Raw genomic sequence first — 23,994 nt, forward strand, 5'->3', positions numbered from 1 at the left:
CCAAATTATGGAGAGAGCCCAAATGTTTATTCACTGATGAATGGATAAAGAATATGTGATAAATACATGCAATGGAATATCACTCAGCCATCAAAAAGAATGAAATCTTGCCATTTGCAACAATGTGAATGGAATTAGAGTGTATTATACTAAGCGAAATAAGTCAGTCAGAGAAAGACAAATATCACATGACTTCACTCATATGTGGAATTTAAGAAACAAAACAGATGAACATAGGGAAAGGGAGGGAAAGGTAAGATAAAAACAGAGGAGGAGACAAACCATAAGAGATTCTTAACTACAGAGAACAAACTTAGGGTTGCTGGAGGGGAGGTGGATGGGGAGATGGGCTAGATGAGTGATGGGCATTAAGGAGGACACTTTTTGGGATGAGCACTGGATGTTATATGTAAGTGATGAGTCACTAAGTCCTACTCCTGAAACCAATACTACACCATATGTTAACTAACTTGAATTTGAATAACACAAACAAAAAAAACTTATCTTCCACCCATCACTGTTCCAGGTACTCAAGTTATAAACCTTTAAGAGAATAAGGATTAAGCCCTTCTTCTCAAAGGCATTTAAAAACTGCTGTTGAGATCCGAGCACCAAAAAAATCTTAATGTTCAAAATTATGTACCCAAAACTAAACAGGTGAGAAAAAACAAGCAATTCTGTCCAAAGCTGTTCTATCCAGAAGTGTTAAGAATGAAATGACTGAATCACAAACAGGAAAACATTTGTAATTACGGTATTTTTAAAATAGCACAAGAAATCAAATGGTAAAGGTATGTGCAAATTTCTCAATGTAACCAAAAGTTTACCAATAAAATCAACTGTTAAAATGTATTTAGGGGCGCCTGGGTGGCCCAGTCGTTAAGCATCCGCCTTCGGCTCAGGTCATGATCCCAGGGTCCTGGGATCGAGCCCCGCATCAGGCTCCCTGCTCAGCGGGAAGCCTGCTTCTTCCTCTCCCACTCCCCCTGCTGGTGTTCCCTCTCGCTGTGTCTTTTTCCATCCAATAAATAAATAAAATCTTTAAAATAAAATAAAATAAAATAAAACAAAATAAAATGTATTTAATCAATAGCTGAGGATAATGTCAGCTACCTAAATCTGAATCCCTCCACAGATCCTTCATTAAAAAAAAAGGTCAACAAGGAGAAATGTTCAACGTTAGATCCATCTTGATTGGCAAAAATGTGAAAGGCCGACAAAAATGTGAAAGTCCGACAATGCCCTCTGTTGGCAAGACTGCAGAGACACAGGCATTCTCATATGTTGGCAGGACTGCAAAATGGAATTACATGGCAACATCTTAACAAAACTATGTATGTAGTTCTCTTTTACCCAGCAATCTTATTTCTAGGCATTTACAATGAAGTACCCTCCCGGCCATAGGAAAATACATTTGCACAAGGTTATTCTTGGCTTCATTATCTCTAATTACAAAATATCAGAACTACTTTTTGGCCAATATCTTAGTGAGGCTGCTCCCCGGATGCCACCCAAGGACAATGAGAAGAAAGATGCCAGAAAGTCAGCCAAGAAAGACAAAGACTCAGTGAGCAAATCTGAAGGCGAAGCCGAAAAGTGGTCCTAGGGAAAGTTCAGCACATGCTCAATAAGCTTGTCTTGTTTGACAAAGCCACATATGACGAACTTTGTAAAGATGCTCCCAACTATATAAAAGTTATAACCCCACTTGTTGCCTGAGGCTGAAATTCATGGTTCCCTGGCCAGGGAAGTCTTTCAGGAGCTCCTTTTAAAGGACTTATGAACTGGTTTCAAAACAGAGCTCCAGTAATTTACACTAGGAACACCAAATGTGGAGATGTTCCAGCTGTTGGTGAAGATGAATGATCAGGCCCAACCCAATAAACATTTTGAAAAATAAAATTTTATTAAGCCAAAATAAATATGTACATGAACCAAACTCAATGTCTATCACATCAGAGACTGATTAACTATAGTACATCCACTAAAAGAGTACTTTGCTGTGAGGAGCCTGGCTGGCTCAGTCAGTGGAGTGTGCAATTCTTGATCTTAGGGTTATAAGTTCAAGCCCCACACTGGGTGTAGAGATTACTTAAAAATAAAAACTGAATCATGGAAGTTTACATCAAAAACTAGGGATGTACTGTATGGTGACTAACATAATATAATATAAAAATAAAAATAAATAAAATAAAAAATATATATATAAAATCTAAAAAAAAAGCACTTTGTTGCTATCAAAAACAAATATGGGAGATATCTCTGAATGGATATGGAATGATTTCTGGCATATTCTGTTAGGTGAGATGAGCAAAATATAAGAGATTATATTTAGAACGTGTTTTTTATAAGAGAAGGACATAAGAAAATACACGTATTTTCTTACATATGTATCTGCCTATTTATGCAGGGAAAAAATACAGGAAGGATAAACCAGAAATCGATGATACTGGTTACTTAACAAGAGTTAGGTGGGAATGCAAGGAATAGGGATGAGGGTTTGGTGACATTTCTCTGAGTATATCTTTTCTGTATAGTTTTGACTTCTGGAAGCATATTAGTGTTTCACATAATCAAAAACAATAAAATAAAATCTGTAAGAATGAGAAAAATAAGTAGAATACCAAAAAACACAAATCAATCTAACTGTATTTCAAGAAAAATGATATAACCACTCTGAAAGAAACTTGAACACAATACACTGCCAACATACTCTCAGCTTAAAGAAAAAGTACCGCAAAATAATACTGAACTCTAAGTAAAGGGCTCATTTTTCACAGTTGTATGGGTCAGCCATTCTGAAACTCCTTTCCTTATGCTTTCGGGTGGAACAAACAAGTAAATATACAAAGGATAAGAGGAACTCACGATCTCACTATCACAGAAGAGAGTTACAAATATGGAAAAGGGAGACTAGAATGAACTCTGGTGTTCAGCTGAAATGAGAATGGGCATAATGTGAACTCATGGTTTCTAATTTACAGATATATGTATAAAAAGTGAGGGTATTTGTGGGGCACTGGGTGGCTCCATCAGTTAAGCATCTGTCTTTGGCTCAGGTCATGATCCCAAGGTCCAGGAATCAAGTCCCTCATTCTTGCTCGGCAGAGAGCCTGCTTTTCCCTCTCCTCCCCACTCCTGCTCTCTCTCGCTATCTCTGCCTCTCAAATAAAATCTTTTTAAGAAATGAGGATATTTGTGTGTTCATGCATATGTATGTTGTGTGTATGTATATACATATAAATAAAACCAAAGTCTGCATGCCAATTTAAGCCTGCTCATTCTAGGTACAATCCTATACAGTAATCAGGATAACCAAGGCATTCCCCATTTTTCTTAACTTTACTAAAGGAACAAAGTGCTGAGAGAGACCACAGTCATTCTCAAACAGGCCTGTATCAGCCCAGGCTAGATACCGATCCTTACTCATATTATAAAATCACTACATTCCTATAAATAACATGAGGGCCCCTAGGTAGACAGCCTTACTTACCCTCTGTACCTTCAATAACAATCAGTACAATGACTGGCACATAGTAGGCCATCAATAAATGTTTTTTCCTTTTAAACTGACAGAACAATTCTCCACATAAGGAGCCAGACTGACACTGTTCTTCAAGTCCTGAGACGTGCAGTCAGGCACTGGACTTAGCAGCCAGATGCCCTGTCTCAAAGAAAACCTCTCTGTATGCCAACAATTTAAATCTAGATTATACTCTGGTGTAAAATACAAAACTGTGACTAAGGGAGGCCCCTCTGTGTTCAGGGACAGTAAAACAGTAAACAGAAACTTTATGCAACTGGAAAAGTCTCAGATGGTAAGCAAAATGTTCTCCAAAAAGACAAGACTTTTGAGGACAAGCACCTTTCCTACATTCAGCACTGAAGCCCCAGTGCTTGGCACTGGCCTGGAACATAGCAGGGGCACTGAAATCTGTTGAATGAAAGAGAAAAAAGCCACATCGCCTGTAAGTACAAAGAGCATCCATTTTTCAATGATTCACCCAACGCTGCTGGTATTCGACACAGAACTCCTGAGTTATTATGGGAAAAAATATAGATTGATTACTAGACATCCTGAAAAACAACAAAAATAGCCTGTGTGGGGGCATTCCCATCTTTAACACTATTAGCAATTACAACTCTAAAAGAGAACCCGTGGTATAAGTGAAACCATACAAAAATATTGTTACTGTGCAGAATATAAAATAATGAAGTCAGCAAATGTATTAAGTAAAGAATATACCTACCTGCAGCATATCATCCACCATAGTTAGTATGTACTGAACTGTCTGTTCTTTGGAGATATGAGTCATCAAATTTATAAACGTTTTAGCACACTGGAAAAGAATGAAAGTAATGTTAACTTATTTTCAACTACAAACACAACATTTTAATGGAATTTCAGTAAAATATTATTTCTCTTGCACAAATTATAATACAAATGCTATTAACCAACAGATTTCAATTACAGAAAATGTATACCTTTTACAAATACTGTGATGAAGTATGGGAGGAACATACTATGACTTGCATTAGATTTTTGATCATTTTTAGTGATAAATTTCAAAGTGTTTACTACTTTTAAATAGACCTGGGCAACTATAACTCTTGACTGCCCATGATAACATAAAGATTAAGTTATATAAACAACAAAAAATTATCATTGATTTTGATTTGGGTTTTATTTTTGTTTTGTTTTTGCATTTGCTGGGAAGAAGAACACTACAGCAACAAGGGTACTAGGGATTAGAATCAGAAGGCCATGACCTGTGTCCATTCTACAACTTATCAACTATGTGATAATTTCCGGACTTCAACAAAAACTGGAGCCAACAGTATGTTTCCTCACAAATTTCCCAGGATTGTTGTAAGAATCAGACTGAGTTGCATACAGGCTCCTTCAGGCCATCAGGACCCCACATCAGAAAATCTGATGGACAGTAGGATTGCATCATATTCTGGTGAAAATACAAAGTGGGAAAAATTTTCTTAAAAAAAAAAAGCAACTTTAAAAACAATGTATATTGTTTTCGAAACTTAATTTCCCTTCCAGGAATCTATTCTAGAAAGATTTTCAGAAATGCAGAAAGGATAGAGGAATAAACATACCCAATAGAACATTTTTCCAAAATGAACAAAGAGAACTGGAAATTATTCAAAAGTCTTCCAACAAAAAAGGATTTTTAGCTAAATTATGATGCATACCTACAATGGAATATCACAACATCATTAAAAATTTTTTCTAGAAATTTTAATGACACAGGGAAGTGTTGATGACATAATGTTTATATCCATCACCTGACTGCCTTCAGTTTGGAGCATCTCTTGCTTCTCTTCAGGACTTCTTTTCATTTCAAACCTTTGAATGAATTCACAATCTTCAGCAGAAATCATCTGCCCCCTAGAAAGTAAGAGTAAGTTGGATTTTTTCAATAAGAGTTGAATCACCCCACTGTGAGCAAGGGATACAGGAATTCCCCATCTTTCTCCTCTCTCCCTGGTAGTTAAGCACTAAGGTGGGCACACAGGCCCTGGCATCAGACAGACCTGACTGCAAGCTTAGCTCCACAACATACTAATCATGCAACCTCTCTGGACCTGAGTTAATTTATCTGCAAGATGGGAATAATATCCACATTGCCATTAGAGGCTGATTTGAGGATATTAGATAATTCATATAAGGTGGTTAGCACAGTGCCTAGCCCGTAGGAAGCACTCAATAACTGACACCTTTTAGCACTGTCCGAAGTCTCACCCTATCCCCCTCCCAGCCAAACAATTCGCCTGGCTTTCTACTCCAATCAAACCAAAGCCACTTTTTATGAACTTCTACAATCATTACCTCTGGCATATTCTCATATTCCCTCTGGACTCAGAAAAATATGATCCTCCTCTCCTCTGAAAAAATAACCTTTCCATCCTGACCCACTGTCCTCCCAGCAATCATCCCACACTTTCCTGTTTTCCTCTTACTTTTTTCAGAGGTCCCTTCTTCAATGGCTCTTTGCTCCTCAAGGCTTTTCTCCAAGCTCAATCCTTGGAATCTTGCTTTTCTCTCCCACATTCTTTCCTTCAGTGAGAGTCAAACCAGGAGAGTCTAGTCTTCTCTCTCTGTCAAACTATCTTCCACCTCTTACCATTTTCACAAATAGAGCATCATCACAACTGAACCACCATCACCTTCCCTTCCAACCCAGTTTGACCTCACAACTGACTCGCTCCACTCATCAATGACTCAGGCCCTGTCTGATGCTTCCTTGTAAAAAGACCTGTCAGCAAAACAGCCTTGCTAGTCTCTGTGACATTGGACACTTCAGGACATACACCAATCTTTTCAGACTATCAGTATGGTGGGGGAAGCTGCCGTCATTCTTATATCAGTTCTACACAGTTTTAAGCACTGTAATGTTGTTTTCATATATGCTCCTTTTTTTAACATAGCTTTTTTTTTTTGTAAACTATTCTCATGGATTGGATTTTTCCAACAATCCTTTCTTCCTCAAACTGAGGAAGAGTTCCAACTCCAGTTGTGAAACTTTGGCAGGTCGCTACCCCTCTGAGCAATGTTTGCCACACCAGTAAAATGGCAATTATAATACTACCTGCCCTGCTCCACTGAGCAGTTGTGAAAAACTACAAGAAAAAGCACCTGATGGATGTAAGCATGAAGTAAATGCAAGTTTAAAAATTTAAAATGTCTTATAATATGCTTTGTCATTCAAATAGCATCCATATTTTTTAAAAAACTGTCCTTCCCCACCCTCTGCCCCCAAATTTGTTGAGAGACTAGTGTTCTACAAAAGCCCAACCATGGAAACGATGAATTTGAAGCAGGTTTCCCCATATGCATAGTTACAGGAATGTAGTCCTTTTTCAGGTCTGTCTTGCATTGGGTTCCTGGTGGCAGGCCTTGACATGGATATTGGCGTACAGGCAATCTATGTAGGCAGTGCTCCCAGGAGAGACCAAGGATGGAGGGAGGAACACAGGACATGGAAGGTAAAGAGCCCAGCCCAGATTCAGGCAAAGTCCTGAAGAGAACAGGTTTCTGCGCATACAGGAGAGTCTGGGAAGGTGAGGTCCTCAGAGATATGTCCTCCCCAAGACAATGGAACTGAACTTTCATTCTTCCTGATACTCCTTTCCCACAATCCCACCTTCCTCCAAAGAAAATCTTGACTTGCAGGTATTCAACATCTCAGTGTTTTACTTTACCCCTTCTGGGTTTTGTATATACTATTACTACATATTAAACTATTTTACATCCTGTTAACTTGCTTCTGGATTTTGTAATCTGCTGTCATTCTTGTATCAGTTCTACACTGTAATGTTGTTTTCATATATGCTCCTTTTTTTAACATAGCTTTTTTTTTATAAACTATTCTCATGCATTGTATTTTTCCAACAATCCTTTCCTTACCAACCCAAAAGGGAATAAGTCTTTATATTTCTAGAGCTCTAAGGCAGGTGACAATGTGACCATTTCTTGACACTCTCTTCCTGAGCTTCCAGATTTTTCCTGTCCTCCTCAGGCCACTCATTACTGCTCTTTACAGTCTCCTTATCTCCTACCTTGTGCCTCAGGTTCTATGGGAGGCTCTCTCCATTTGCACTCCCTGAATACTCCCTGAGCGCTCCCCGCTAGCCTCTACGCAGGTAGCTCACAGTCTGAACTCCGGCCCAGGCCACCCTCCTGCCGTCCTCACTCATACATGGGGACCTCTCCTCCCACAGAGCAAGCACACAGGCCCTCCAGACCCTCCAGGGTCAGAACTGAGATCACTAACATATATCCCTACACACACTCCGCTGCAGCCTAGTTAATGGGATAATGAAAGGGGAAAAAAAAAAAAGGCACTTTGCCCTGTTTTCTTTGTGGTTAAGCACTTTACATGCCAGGCAGGAAAAAATGCACTCTGTACCCTGGGATAGATCAACAAGGTCATCCTGTTCAGCTCTGGCCCCAAAATAAATATAGTCTTTTTCATAAACCTGAAGCTCCTAGCTAAAACCATTTCAGTCCCAAATTTTGCTATGTTGATGTATAAAAGCATATGTAGATATGTAGATAGGATAAGCATGTGAAAAAATTGTGGTTTTCTACCATGACTAAAGTATACAATGAAGGTTACACTTGATAACCTTATCGTTCTACAGCTTTCTTTTCCATTTAAATAACTGTGGTTTTTATTTGGTAAGCCAAATAAAAGTTTGAGTTTCTTGCATTTGTTGTAAGTTTGAGTTTCTTGCATTTGTTGTAAGTAACCTTTTTCTTTTCTTGCTTGAATTCTTTAGTCTCTGAATCTTTCTTTGAGTTTCTTGCATTTGTTCTAAGTAACCTTTTTCTTTTATTGCTTGAATTCTTTAGTCTCTGAAGTTTGAGTTTCTTGCATTTGTTGTAAGTAACCTTTTTCTTTTCTTGCTTGAATTCTTTAGTTTCTGAATCTTTCTTTGACAGTCCCATAACCTAGCAAGTTAGGGACTCTGGTCTCTTTTCTAATGATCTGCAACCACTCAGGCACCAGTCCTAACAATCCTTCACCTAGCATCAGTCTCCTCCTGACTTCCCTGCCTCTGGAGTAACTCAGGCCTAAGGTAACAATCCACCAAAGGGTTTCCCTGTTCCGATCCACCCATCCTCCACATCCCTCTTACCTACCAGCAGCCAGCTTTCTCAAGCACACATCTGACCGCGTTACTCCTTTCCTATGAGTCAGACTGTGAATTTGAATGGCAGTTCTACCTAGCACCTAGGTAGAGGTTTTCAGGAAAAATCTTCTTAATCAACTGTCTAATTAAAACCTGTATCAACATGTACATGTTACTTAACCTATCTGCACAGCTATCTACTCTTCTTTAAAATAAGGACAGAAAAACAGATCCTAGTATTACCATGAAAGTAACATGAAACAGTACATGACTTACCAAGTACATTACTCCTTTCCCAAACACTGTCTCCACTGCCCAACATCTACTCTACCCATTCATGATCTAATCAGCCAAGATCAACCATCAGTGTGTCAAGCACCTTTAAGAACAGGTGACACAGCACTGAATTAAACATCCCTCTTTGAGCCTGCATTGCAGTGGGGAGAACAAAAAACACACAAACACAAAAATAAATAATTTTTTAAACACACACACACACATACCATAATACCAGGACACTAAATGCTATGAAAAAACACCTGAAGCTGGGTAAGGTGCTAGAAAATGCCAACAGAGGAAAGAATATATTCTAGGTGGATTACAGTGAAAGCCTTTCTTATTTTTTTATTAAGATTTATTTAATTATTTTAGAGACACAGAATGTACAGGCAGGGGGAGCAGAGGCAGAGAGAGAGGGAAAGCAGACTCCCCACTGAGCAGGGAGCCTAACATAGGGCTTGCTCTCAAGACCCTGAGGTCATGACCTGAGCCAAAACCAAGAGTCGGAGGCTTAACCAACTAAGCCACCCAGGCGCCCCACAGTGAAGGCCTTTCTGAAGCTACCTGTGCAGACACCTGCATGAAGTGAGTTAATGAGCCAAGCGATCTAGGGAGGAACTTCCAGACACAGGTATAAGTCCAAGGACAGTGGGGCAGCAGTAGCTTGAAAGAGCAAGAAAAGCACAGTTGCTGGATGTTTGTGAGCAGGGTGGCATAATCTGATTTATATTTTCAAAATGACTGTCACAGCACTGTAAAGAATTATTCTTCAATTCCACTTCTGAATATTTATTCTCAGGAAAACAAACACTAATTCAAAAAGATATGTGCACCCCAATGTTTACTGCTGCATTATTTACAATAGCCAAGATATGGAAGTAACCTAAGACAAATGGATAAGGACAATGTGGTATATACACAATGGAATATCATGCAGCCATAAAAATGGATGAGATCTTGCCATTTGGGACAACATGGATGGATCTAGAGGGTAATATGCTAAGGGAAATAAGTCAGATAGGTAAATAAAATACTGCACATTTCCCTTATGTGTGGAATTCAAAAAACAAAAACAAAACAGAAACACATTCACAGATACAGAGAACAAGCGGTGATTATGAGAAAGGAGTGGTGTGAGGGGAAGGACAAAGTAGGTGAAGGGGATTAAGAGGTACAAACCTCCAGTTATAAAATAAGTAAGTCACAGGGATGAAAAGTAGAGCATAGAGAATACAGTCAACAATATTGTACTAATTTTGTGTGGTGACAGATGGTAGCTAGACCCACCAAGATCATTTCATAATGTATAAAAATATCCAATCACTATGTTGTACACCTGAAACTAACATAACATTGTAGTCAATTAAATCAATTTCTTAATTTAAAAAAGAAGAAGAAAACATCAAAGCAAATTGAACCCCCCCCCTTAAAAAAAAGAGAGCATGTGGGAGATAATGACAGCTTACACAGGGCAGTGAAAGTGGAGCTAGAGAAAAAGTGGTCAGATCTGGGATGGGTTTTGATGCAGAGCTAAAAGAATCTGTCTGGATATGGTTAGTAAGGGAAGAGAAGTGTCAAAATGGCTAACAGGTTTCGGCCTTCAAAGCCAGTGAAGGAAAGTGCCACAAACTGGCCTGCAGCAGGCCGGAGGGAGCCCCACCCAACTACCCAAAGCTCCCCCAGCGCTGCATGTTCTTCCACATCTCTGTTCCCCCACCCCCACAGTTTCCTTCACCACAGCCCACAGCTCCTCTGCTTGGACAACTCCCACAAGTATCTTCGTGTATTCTGTGAAGTCATTCTCAATGCTCCCAGATAATTATTCGTTCCCTGCTTTTGTTATTTGAGAAAACTTCACATGTATCTCCATTTTAATGCTTCACACATTTTATTATTGAATTTTTTATTTAAAGGTCTGTTTCCTCATTAGACCTTAAACTCCAGAGGAAGAATGTTATTTTACGATTCTTGTATCCTCAGGATAGTTTTACTAGATTCCAGCTTGACTGAAATATAGCCACGCCCATTCATTTACGTACTGTCCAGTTCAATTACTAAAAAAAAGTTTAGTCAAACATACATACATTTTTCAAACACTGGATTTTCATAATAACATGTTAGTTTGTAAAGGATAGAGAATATTGGCCTTTTGACATTAGAGAACTTTTCCAATGGTTTTATTTTTATCAGAATAAGATGTGATACAAGATTCTCTGAGAATTCATGTGTCATGGCCACCCCCAACGATTTGTAAGTTCTTTTAGGGCAAGTACATTTCACACCCACCGGTGTCCCCACAACAGCAGGCATACAGTAATATTTGGTGAACATTTATGAACAGATATACAGAGTAGAAAGGTTTTATAAAGAAATGCATGAGATGGACAACAAAAGGACAGAAATAGGAATGAGACTACAACTTAGTAGTACAGAGGCCTTGGAAAAGGAGGAAAAGAAAAGAAAGCAATTAAAAATCTCCATGGAATTAAAAATTTTCCAAATGCCCATGCTACGGAACTTCTGCAGTCAACCAGTGCCTTATGATCAATAACAATATCATTCTATTTAGGTTATAAACAAAGTCTAGCTTTATAAACATGAAACTCCTTGTCCTCTAGTCTAAACACACTCTGGACTAAAATTAGGAAACAGAGCTCAAAATCTTAATTTCACAGGAGTTTTAGGGGCGCCTGGGTGGCACAGCGGTTAAGCGTCTGCCTTCGGCTCAGGGAGTGATCCCAGCGTTATGGGATCAAGCCCCACATCAGGCTCTTCTGCTATGAGCCTGCTTCTTCCTCTCCCACTCCCCCTGCTTGTGTTCCCTCTCTCGCTGGCTGTCTCTATCTCTGTCAAATAAATAAATAAAATCTTTTAAAAATAATAATAATAATAATTTCACAGGAGCTTTAAACAATTAGACAGATATAGATGAACACAGAAAACATCAGAAAGTCTCTCCTCTTGCCCTTGAGTCCATGACCACATAACAATCCAGTCCGCTAAAGGAGGAATCCAGAGTCATCCTAGATTCTTTCTCACTCTCATACATTAAATCGATCACTAAGACTTTCTCAAATCTACCCAATTCTATCCATTCCAACAATCTGAATACTGCTACAGTCTCAACCCTAGCTCTAGGTTTATTTCCACAAATCCACCCTCTACATTATCAATAGAACAATCCAACCAAAAGGCAATCTGACATCTAACCCGCACTTACAAACAGCAATTTTAAAACTGCTCCTGGAGGAGCCTTCACAATTGGCTCCTGGCTGCCTCTCCACGCTCAGCCCTCCCCACTGCCTGCCTCCAAAACATGTTTTATTCCCCACCCAACATGCTGCTTTTACCTCCCTACCTTTGAACATCCCCTCCATGAACACCTCCTGGAGGTAGGATTAGCTTTCCTTTTTCTGTCCACCCATCATTCCCCTGTGTACCTTTCTACTAGCTCAGTTAACATACTAAACTTAAATGATCTGTTTATATATTTGACTTCCTTACCAGATTATAAGTTTATCTTTTGAAGCCTCAAAGCCTAGAAAAATGCCTCACACTTGAAAGGCAGGCAATAAATGTTTAATGAGTGACTACATTAACAGAAATAAATGCATAATTTTTGTACACTGCATGTCCCTCTTACAGCAAAGCAAACTAAATATAAAACTAAAGATTCCTCAATTTGCTTTTCAAAATGTATATGCAAATCTTAACTGAATTTCCTTAATAAGTCACTCAAAAATAACCAAAACAAACAGATAGGAAGTAAAGTCAATATGATAAAATACGGGCAAGAATAAATAAACCTCTACTTTACAGATAAATACAGAATACCAACATGCTAAATCTTAATGCATACAAGAAAGAAGGGGAAAGACCCAAAATTTATTGAGCATGTATTCAACATACTAATGCTTGTATTCGACTGTGTCAATACTTAAGGTACACTATTTGAGCTACAACTCTAAGATATCTATCCCCATTTCACATTTACTTCGATGAACCTCAGAGCAGTTAAGAGATTCATCTAAAATTACCAATCTAGTAGACAGAAGAACCAGAATTCAAACCCAGGTCTTGAAATTCAAACATCTATACTTTTTACTAGTTGTAGGAGCCATTCTGCAACACGTCTGTCCCCACATTGATCACCAAGGCACAACGAGCCAGTCTGGAAGGCTTTGCCCATTATCCCCTTTCCCTGCTACAGATCCCATGAACACGCCTCCCACATTTCCCACTCATTCAAAAAGTACAGCTTTCCAAAAGAGAAGATCAAAACTGCTCTGAGCGGCTCTGCTCCCCTGCTGGAGCCTCAAGCTGTTTCCAGCACTCCCTATGTCAGGTAAGAATTCTAAGGAGGAAGTGTTTTCTTCCATATTTATTAGCATTTTTCCAGTATTTCTCTCATAGAAGCATGACCATGAAAAAGTCTGATGCAAAAGCACATGATTATCCATGATTCACAGCAAATCGGTACTTACTGAAGATAGGACTGCCAGTTCACTTTGTTTGCACGAACCTCTGCAGCCTTTGCAGCAATAATGTTCGTTGGAACAGCAGCATCTACGGCACCTCGGATATCCATTTTGGTCATCTAAATTTTATGATGTTGGATGTTTTTCAACAGATCTTCAATTCTGATGCAAGGTGAAACCAGAATACCAGATGTTATCATTTTTTAACAACTACTACTATCATCTGCTATTATAATTAGTATCATCATCACCTTACTCTCCCCAGACATTCAACTCAAATATTGAATATCCTAAGTATTCAATATTAATATCATTATATTTCAGATCTTGCCCAATTACACACCACCCCATAAAAGTGTTCCCTAAAGGTTTTTTACATTTTCAGGACAAGTTTTTTAATTATTGACACTAACCTTGCAGCAAGATTTTTAAAGTAACTCTTTCAGATACTGACATCAGAAGTCATGCTTAAATAAAATAGGCATACAATTTAAATGTATACAACTGGGATCAACTTTCTTCTGACAGAAAAAAGCAACTTGTATAGTAGAGATAAGACCAATTATTTTATTTAAATTTACTAAGCATCATTTTGAAGTGACATATACAAAAAACCTACAAGTGCCTTCTAAAATTACTCATTCAAATTAAAAACCCCAAAGTGGGAATGTCGTTTCTTCAAAGACAGAGCTTTCTTTTTTCAACCAAAGTTCACGGTATTTTCATAATCAATTCTGGAAGAAAGTTTTGGAACAAATACCAATTTAATTAGGTACAACCGATAATGGGAGTCTGGTATGACAACAAGAACCCACAATAATGTATTTTACGTAATTCTCACTTCTAAATTTACTGGTAAACGCTTAAGCCTGATTTTGTCTCAATACAAAATACATAGGTTCCGGTTCACAAAACATAGGTTCACTGCCATAGCCACAAAGAAACTAAAACCATACCCAAAATTCTATTGCAAACCCAATGACCTTAGTCAGTTTGGAACTTAATCTCTACATCTGAGAGTTTGCTGCCTAAACAAGCAAAAGCAATACACACAGGTACGGCAGAGATAAAACTGGCTCTGTCCGGGTCAGGCTGGAACCCTGGTACACCGAGCGGATTCAGGTCCAGAGGCCTCTCCTGGGGTAGGTGAAGGTGCCTCATTACCATCATCTAAATCCTTAAACAACTCGAATCTTCAGCAGGGCGTGGCCCAATCCTGGGGAAAGTATACTTTTTCCCTGTCCTCCTCTCCCCTGCCCGCCCCTCACATTCCCTGCTCCTGCCGGGGAGGAGCTCCAGTTCCGTAAACCTACTTGAGGCCTGGAAGGAAAGAAATCTGGAGACCCGGGCGGGTGGAGGGCTGGAGGGGCCTGCGCGGCAGAAACCAGCACGCACGAGGGAAGCTGGGGAAGCCGCAGGGGTCGCCTCCCTCGGGCTTGGTCAGGGGACAAAACAACGCGAGAGCGGCCTTACTTCGCAAAGCCTGGGGACTCCACAACTCACCCGAAGGCGGCAGGGAGGATGCAGCGGTCCAGGCCGTCGGGGCCACAGCCCGGCTGGGGCGCCGAGTCACCGTCGAGTCAGCGTCTCCTGCCCGGTACAGAGGCCTGAGCGGCGGAGTGAGCCACGAACCCCGGAAAGTGCAGAGATTCCCGCACCCAGGAGACGTTGAAGGCGGCACAGGCAGAAGGAAGCAGGAGCGGCCGCAGTAGAATGACAGGAGGGTGGGTCACGTGACCAGAGGCACATGACAACCCGGAAGCCGGAAGCTGGGAAGATCCAAAACGCTCGCGGAGCCCCGTTGGGCTCGGAAGGGTCTTATATACGGCGGGGAGGTGGAGTTCAGGCGGCCCGCTACAGAGACCCCGGAGAGACACAGAATTTAAGCCCAGGCTGGCCCGTCAGGAGGGAGGAGAGCAGGATGGGCACGTGGGGACCACGACCCCGAAACCCACAGCCCCGCTTGGGGGCAGCCGAGGTCCCCAGCCCAAGGCAGAGTCGGGCCAAAATTTGTTTATCTCAACCATCGTTCTTTTGAAATATTTGATTTAATGTTTTTAAATAGATTGACTTTCATGTGGACTTAACAGCTCAATGAAATAGGCGTTCTTTTTGGGATTTTAAGTATGAAATTGATCCTGAAAGGTGGCTCACAAAAGTTATCCTCAGATTGCAGGTTTAGCAAATTATGTTTCATGTAGTATTTGCAGTTATATTTTTTAAAGTTTTTGTATTTAAAGAAAATGCAAATTTGACAACCCTGACTTGAGCCCAAGATTGCCCCAGTCCAGGCCTCAACTATCCTCCTTGTCTTAAGATAGTAATGAGTAATACTACTCAGTACTACAACTAGTGGGCCGTCAGGTATATGTAATAGCATATTTTTGCTAATCAGCACTGAAAGGATTTATAAGTAGAACCAACACATTTCTAATAAAAATGTTACATTTTGGTCAAGTTTTAAACACTATGAGTAAACACACAGTATATAATTATTTTTCTATTGCTGTTTTAACAAATTACCACAAATTTACCGGCTTAAACGAACACAAATTTATTCTTTTATAGTTCTTTAAGTCAGAAGCCTGACCTCAGTCTCAATCCATTTCCCTGTCTTCTCCAGTTTCTAGAAGCTGCATGTATTCCTTGGCTCACGTCCCCCTTCCTCCATCTTCAAAGTCAGCAACATCTCTGGGGGTGTGCACACTTGCCCTTTTCTTTTCCCTTTCCCTCTCTCTGTGGACACTCTCTCTCTCTGGACAGCTGAGAAGGGTTCTCTGACTTTATAGACATGTGATTAGATTGGGTCCCCCTGGATAATTCAAGCAACTCTCCCCATCTCAAGGTCCTTAACCTTAACCACATACATAACCTTGTTTCCCTTTTGCCATGTAAGTTAACATATTTACAGGTTCCAGAGGTTAGAACATAGATATCTTTAGGGGAACATTATTCTGCCTACCACAAATACAGAGGGAAGGAGCCACACTAGTGTAACTGGTTGAGTAAACATACAGAGGGGCCCTACCTGATATCTACATTATATTTCTAAAGTAAATTTTTTTTAAATCTCGACCTAATACTGCAAAATGATAACTTTTTTTAAGATTTATTTATTTGTCAGAGAGAGAGCGCACAAGCAGGGGGAGTGGCAGGCAGAGGGAGCAGCAGACTCCCTGCTGAGCGAGGAGCCAGATGTGGAACACTATCCCAGGACCTGGGAATCATGACCTGAGCCAAAGGCAGATGCTTAACCAACTGAGCCCCAGGCATCCCAAAATGTTAACCTTTTTAAATCTAGATAATGTACGTGGGTATTCCTTATGTTGTTTTTTTTCTCTGAAATTTTCTTTTAATAAATTTGATGCTATGTATTGAATCCACATATATGTAAAATTCTAGACTAATTAATGTAGAACTTGCTTAACTAAGAAAATTGTGGAATTAGAATAAGAAAATACTGCAGATACTAACCACAATAATAGCTTAGTAAAAAAATTCATTGTTAACAACGCTATAGGTCACAAAACTGTTTCTTTTAACTATAATATTTTAAACTTCATATATGTTTCAGAGTTTCTGGGAATGGGAAAATAACCCCCTCAAGGGTGGGACTTTTGGGCTTACAGCAATGACTAGGGACGGAGTGTTGCTGGCATTTGGTGCACAGGATCTAAAGATGGTAAGTGTTAGGGAGGGATACCAGCACAGTACCACACACAAGGCATTTTCTAGCCAAAAATGGCAGTCTTGCTCCTATGGAGAAAGGGGGATGATGACTACCTCTATCTGATCAATCTGTCATTCCAAATATGAAGACATATTCTAGGCTGTGGTGGGAACACATGGCCTTACCATTACAGAATGACATCATTGTGGCGCATCTGAACACTAAGAGGCACTGCCAAAAAGAATAGCATAAGTATCTACTCAAACATTACATGTGCACACACCACAACCAAACAATCAAATTTCCAGGAATCTCTGCTAGGAAACTCTCAGCATGAGTGTGTAAAGATAACTATACAACAATTTTCAGTGTAATGTTTTATTATAATAGCAAAAAAAATAGAAAACTCTATTTGTCAGGTCAGGTTGCCATAACAACACAGATTGCGTGGCTTAAACAACAGGACTTTATTTCTCTCAGTTTTAGAGGTTGGAAGTCCAAGGTCAGCGTGCTGGCCATTTTAGTTAGTGATGAGGTCCCCTCCTGGCTTGTAGATAGCCACCTTCTCACTGTGCTCTTACACGGTGGGGAGAGACAGAGAGAGTGCACACACTTATAATTCACAAGGTATTGGTTATTTTTTTATTAAATGCCAGAACTGTTGAACTTTACCTTGTTGGGTATGGAAATATTTTTTTATTCCTATAAATATTCCTGAGTTTTGTTCCAGAACATATTTATATTACCCATGGTATAATCATTTTGGGTCTTTCTTTTAAGCTTTGTTAGGCAGAGCTAAAGCAATGTGTCATCTAGAATTAATTTTCCCCAATACTGAAGCAAAACTCTCTGAGTTCTGAGTACCTAATACCTTTTGAGTTTTAAGTGTTCCCACTCAGGCCTTTGAGAACAGGCGCTAAACCCAACCTTTTATAAGCTACAAGGATTGTTTCTTCTATCCTTTGTGTGGTTCTTCCCCAGCCTCGACTAGTCTCCTTACACAAGTACAATGATCAGTACTCAGCTGAACATTCAAGAAGGACCCTGTGAAGATCCCCAAAGGCTCACTCTATGCAGCTCTTCTTCACCAGTACTCTGCCCTAGGAACTCTACATTCCATGGCCTCCTCTCCAAACCCTCTGCTCCATCTCCTCACCTCAGGGGGGCCATCATTCCACACTTGGGTGTGGAATCCCTAAGCCAGAACCTGAAAACTTTCTCAAACCAATAAGCCAGGGCATCCATAGGGCTCACTTCATTTGTTTCCTGTCTCTTGGGGATTGGTGCCCTTCATTGCTGACATCCAATGTCTTGAGTACTGTTTTGTTTTGTTTTTTTCATATACTTAGTCAAGTTTTCTAGTTGCTTTAGTTAGAAGAGTAAATTCATCCAGTCATTCTGCCTTGGCCAGAAACAAAAGTATGGGTGTTTCCTTTTGAAAGGAAATATAAAAGAAAAAGCTTTCACAGAAAGAGGAGAAGCATAAAGTAATCATGTACAAATAAATTCCCAAAGGCTGAAACAGAGGTAATGTTATTTTATTATATCAGAAAAACATTTCCTGCTTAATTTCCACCCCAAGAGGTAAATGATAAGTTAAGCTTTCATCAAAATGTATTCAGTTTCTTTCTTCTTAAAATGGCCCTCCTTTGAAAAGCATTTGACAAAGTACAACATACATTCATAATAAAATCCGTCAGCAAAGTAAGTCTAGACAGAACATATCTCAACATAATAAAGGTCATATATGAGAAACCCACAGCAAACATCATACTCAATGAGGAAAAAGTGGGAGCTTCCCCTTAAGGTCAGAAATAAGACAAGGATATCCACTCTCGCCACTTTTATTCAACATAGTACTGGAAGTCCTGGTCACAGCAGGCAGACAACAAGAAGAAATAAAAAGCATCCAAATCAGTAAGGAAGAAGTCAAACTTTCACTATTTGCAGATGACATGTTACTCTATGTAGAGCACCCAAAAGACTCCACCAAAAAACTACTAGAAGTGATAAATTCAGTAAAGTTGCAAGTACAAAATCAATATGCAGAAATCTGTTGCATTTCTATATACTAATAATGAAGCAGCAGAAAGAGAAATTAAAAAAACAATCCCATTTACAATTGCACCAAAAATAACAAGTTATCTAGGAATAAACCTAACCAAATAGGTGAAAGACCTGTACTCTGAACATTATAAAACATTGATAAAAGAAATTGAAGATCAGACAAGGAAGTGTTCATGAATTGGCAGAACAAATATTGTTAAAATGTCCATACTCCCAAAGCAATCTACACATTTAACGCAATCCTTATCAAAATACCAACAGCATTTTTCACAGAGCTAAAACAAACAATCCTAAAATTTGTATGGAACCACAAAAGACCCCGAATAACCAAAGAAATCTTGACGAAGTAGAACAAAGCTGGAGGCATCACAATTCCACACTTCAAGTTATATTACAAAGCTGTAGTAATCAAAACACTATGGTACCAGCACAAAAACAGACACATAGATCCATGCAACAAAATAGAAAACCCAGAAATAAACCCACAATTATATGGTCAATTAATTTTCAACAAAGCAGGAAAGAATATCCAATGGGAAAAAGGCAGTCTCTTCACCAAATGGTGTTGGGAAAACTGGACAGCAACAAGCAGAAGAATGAAATTAGACCACTTTCTTACCCTGCACACAAAAATAATCTCAAAACATATTAAAGACCTGAAACCATACAAATCCGAGAAGACAGCACAGACAGTAATGTCTTTGACATCAGCTGTAACAACATTTTTCTAGATATATCTCCTAAGGCAAGGGAAATAAAAGCAAAAATCAACTATTTGGACTACCTCAAAATAAAAACCTTCTGCACAACAAAGGAAATAGCCAACAAAACTAAAAGGCAACCTAGGGAATGGGAGAAGATATTTGCAAATGACATACCTGATAAAGGGTTAGTATCTAAAATCTATAAAGAACTCCTCAAACTCAACACCCAAAAAAACAAATAGTCCTATTAAAAATTGGGCAGAAGACATGAACAGATATTTCTCCAAAGAAAACATCCAGATGGCCAATAGACACATGAAAAGATGCTCAACATCATTCATCATCAGGGAAATGAAAACCAAAACTACAATGAGATATCACTTCACACCTGTCAGAATTGCTAAAATCAACAACACAAGAGATAACAGTTGTTGGTGAGGATGTGGAGAAAGGGGAATCCTCTTACACTGTTGGTGGGAATGCAAACTGGTGCAGCCACTGTGGAAAACAGTATGGCGTTTCCTCAAAAAGTTAAAAACAGAACTACCCTACATTCCAGCAATCACACTACTGGGTGTGTGTTTTTTACCCCCAAAAAACAAAAACACTAATTCAAAGGAATACATGCACCCGAATATTTATAACGGCTTTATTTACAATGGCCAAGATATGGAAGGAATCCAAGTGTCCATCCATAGATGAATGGTTAAAGAAGATGTGAGACACACACACACACACACACACACACACACACACAGAGGAATATTATTCAGCCATAAAAAATGAAATCTTGCCATTTGCAACAACATTTATGGAGCCAGAAAGTATAATGGTAAGCAAAATAAGTCAGAGAAAGATAAATACCATATGATTTCCCTCATATGCGGAATTTAAGAAACAAAACAAATAAGCAAAGGCAAAAAAAAAAAAAGAAGACCAGAGAGAGAGAGACAAACCAAGAAGCAGGCTCTTAACTCTAGAGGATAAACTGATGGTTGCCAGAGGGGAGGTGGGCAGGGGAATGGGTGAAATAGGTGATGGGGATTAAGGAGTGCACTTGTGATGAGCACTGGGTGTTATACTGAAGTGTCAAATTACTACGTTATACACCTGAAACTAATATAACACTGTATGTTAACTAAACTGGAATTTAAATAGATAGATGATAGAAAGAAAGAGAAAGAAAGAAAGAAAGAAAGAAAGAAAGAAAGAAAGAAAGAAAGAAAGAAAGAAAGAAAGAAAAAATTTTAAATACCTAAACACCAATAAAAATATGACCCTCCTTTGGTCCTCCAACATCCTGAGTTTTCTCATGTTATCATTATCTTTATTCCTCACTTATAGGGAAACTAGTTTCCACTATTGAGATATAAAATATGAACTCAGTGCCTCTGATAGTAGAAGAAATCCTCTTGCAATTCATGTCATGGTGGGTGCCTAAAGGATAAAGACTGGATGGGGAATTCTGGAATTTAAGCAATGTAATATTATAAGTCATGAGATGTCAAGAATTTCTGAGAAAAATAAGGATTGAACTATACATCAGAAAAAAACAAATATCAAAATCCTCCCTTCTTATCACTTTTGTTAATAACTTAGCTATGGGATGTAGGTTGCTATGTGAATGAAGATGAACTAGGATAAAATTGTAATGTATTCTGTACTGTGCCCAGAGCTTCATATATAATATCCATGTAAAGTTTCTTTTTGTAAGTCTGTTTGAAAGCAGGACATAACCTATTCCCTCATAATGCCTATCAGCAAAATATATTTGAGCAAAACTGATCTCTGTTTTCTGAAGGCAGTCCTGGAAGTCTAGATACAATAGACCTGTTGGTGCTGGTCACATGGACATGTTGAGTTTGAAATTCATACGGAATACCCAGGTGGAAGTGTCAAGGAATCAGTTAAACTGATCTTTCTAGAGTTCAGGATGGAGTCTGGACTGGAGATATGATGTGGGTATCATCAGCGTGGAAAACAAAATTCCAGTCTTGAGAAGGGATGCAGTCAGCCAAGAGCAGGAATTGAAGAAAGCTAAGGGCACAATCCTGAGGACATACTACTTATGGACCAGGAAGAGGAAAAAGAATAACAAAAAGAAGTTTCCAGATAGGTATGGGGGAAAAAATCTATGGAAGACTAACAATATTAAGGGGACAGAAAGTTTCAAAGCAGAGGCACTGGCTTACTGTGTCAGATGCTATAGGCAGGTCACATGGAGGACAGAAAAGGGACCAAAATATTCCGTTACTAGAAGGTGACTCCTGGTACTGGTGACAGAAGTTTCAGGGCAAACTGAAAGATGATTACAGTTTTATAGAACTTGTTTTTAAAGATTTTATTCATCTGAGAGGGAGAGAGCAGGGGGAGGAGGACGGGAGGAGGAGGGGAGAAGGAGGCTCCCCACTGAGCAGGGAGCCTGACGTGGGACTCGATCCCAGGATCATGACCTGAGCTGAAGGCTGATGCTTAACTGACGGAGCCACCCAGGCATCCCAAGTTTTATAGAACTTTTTAAAAGCTGAAGTAAACATGATCAAAGAGCCACTCATTTAACTTGTCTGATATAATTAAATTCCAATAACCAATCTTTTAACTTCTCTTTTATATTTCAAGGAGCTATATGGACTATTATCTCCCTAAAATTTTATGAAGATGACTTCTCACTACCACGAATTGAATTTACTTATTCACATGGATGGAACTGGAAGGGATTGTGCTAAGTGAAGTAAGTCAAGCAGAGAAAGACAATTATCCTATGGTTTCCCTCATATGTGGAACATAAGCAATAGCACAGAGGACCATAGGGGAAGGGAGGGAAATCTGAAGGGGGAGAAATCAGAGAGGGAGACAAGCCATGAGAGACTGGGCCCCGGGAAACAAACTGAGGGTTTCAGAGGGGAGAAGGGTGAGGGGATGGGTTACAGGGTGATGGGTATTAAGGAAGGCACGTGTTGTGATGAGCACTGGGTGTTATATGCAACTAATGAATCATTAAACACTACATCAAAAACTAATGATGTACTATACAGTGGCTAAATGAACATAATAATAATTTTAAAAAACTTACTTATTCACAGGCTAGGTTTCAAAGTAAACCAAGTGGAGAAATCAAGAAATTTTTCATTTTATTCATGCAGAATTTTTTTCCTGAGGCTCAGATAAACAGGGTTTGCCTTCACCCACCCTAACACACGTCTCCTCATTATCCTGTTCTCTGATGATGAAAAGAGGCCCAGGAATCAGGGCCAAATGCATGTCTTCATCTTCAAAATACTTTTTAAATATCATACTTCAAGATATCACAAAAATGAATGTTTAATGCCATTTTACAAGAAGGAGTTGAATGTTGTCGGTAGACCTAGGAATTATTCAAACTGCAGCATATACTGTGGAGATACCTATATATATATATATATATATATATATAGGTCAGAGTAGAGAGAATAATAAGCAGAACTCTCACCATGGGTAATTCTCATATTTCAATGAATTAACAAAAAATCAAACTTGATAAAAATCAAGTAATTCCATTTAAACTAGTTTGATTATAGGGGCGCCTGGGTGGCACAGCGGTTGAGCGTCTGCCTTCGGCTCAGGGCGTGATCCCAGCGTTATGGGATCGAGCCCCACATCAGGCTCCTCTGCTATGAGCCTGCTTCTTCCTCTCCCACTCCCCCTGCTTGTGTTCCCTCTCTCGCTGGCTGTCTCTCTCTCTGTCAAATTAATAAGTAAAATCTTTTAAAAAAAAGAAGAATAAAATTTCTTTCTATCTCCTCTCAGCTTTACAATGAAGAAAACTAGTGTTTTCAACTATTTGTAAAAATGACAGCTTATTATATCCTTTGTTTATATGAGTTAATCAAACATACTTCATTATAATCAAACTACTTTATTTTTTTTAAAGATTTTACTTATTAATTTGACAGAGAGAGAGACAGCCAGCGAGAGAGGGAACACAAGCAGGGGGAGTGGGAGAGGAAGAAGCAGGCTCCCGGCGGAGGAGCCTGATGTGGGGCTCCATCCCAGCATGCCAGGATCACGCCCTGAGCCGAAGGCAGATGCTTAACGACTGTGCCACCCAGGCGCCCCCAGAAAGAAATTTTATTCTGTCATAACTTTCTTGTAAGTTGAATCTGAA

At 39.3% G+C, this 23,994-nt stretch overlaps 1 protein-coding gene and 1 pseudogene across 2 annotated transcripts in view; one reads left to right on the forward strand and one right to left on the reverse strand.

The window, feature by feature from the left end:
- The window catches only part of ATP6V1H (ATPase H+ transporting V1 subunit H), a 121,642-nt gene extending 106,518 nt beyond the window's left edge, over positions 1 to 15,124 (reverse strand). Inside the window, exons 1-4 of one of the 2 annotated variants that reach the window (XM_008706686.2) lie at positions 14,913 to 15,124; positions 13,416 to 13,571; positions 5,302 to 5,404; positions 4,251 to 4,340 (exon numbers count right to left, since the gene is read on the reverse strand). In XM_008706686.2, coding sequence (XP_008704908.1) covers positions 4,251 to 4,340; positions 5,302 to 5,404; positions 13,416 to 13,528 — 306 coding nt within the window. In that variant the 5' untranslated portion in view covers positions 13,529 to 13,571; positions 14,913 to 15,124. Of the gene's footprint in view, positions 1 to 4,250; positions 4,341 to 5,301; positions 5,405 to 13,415; positions 13,572 to 14,882 lie in introns of both variants that reach the window. The other variant, XM_008706687.2, reaches the window with a different exon arrangement.
- LOC121101683 lies at positions 1,077 to 1,866 on the forward strand (annotated as a pseudogene).
- Positions 15,125 to 23,994: the final 8,870 nt, after the last annotated feature.

Source organism: Ursus maritimus, unplaced genomic scaffold (assembly GCF_017311325.1).
Source record: "Ursus maritimus isolate PB19 unplaced genomic scaffold, ASM1731132v1 scaffold_9, whole genome shotgun sequence".
Taxonomy (NCBI): Eukaryota; Metazoa; Chordata; class Mammalia; order Carnivora; family Ursidae; genus Ursus; species Ursus maritimus.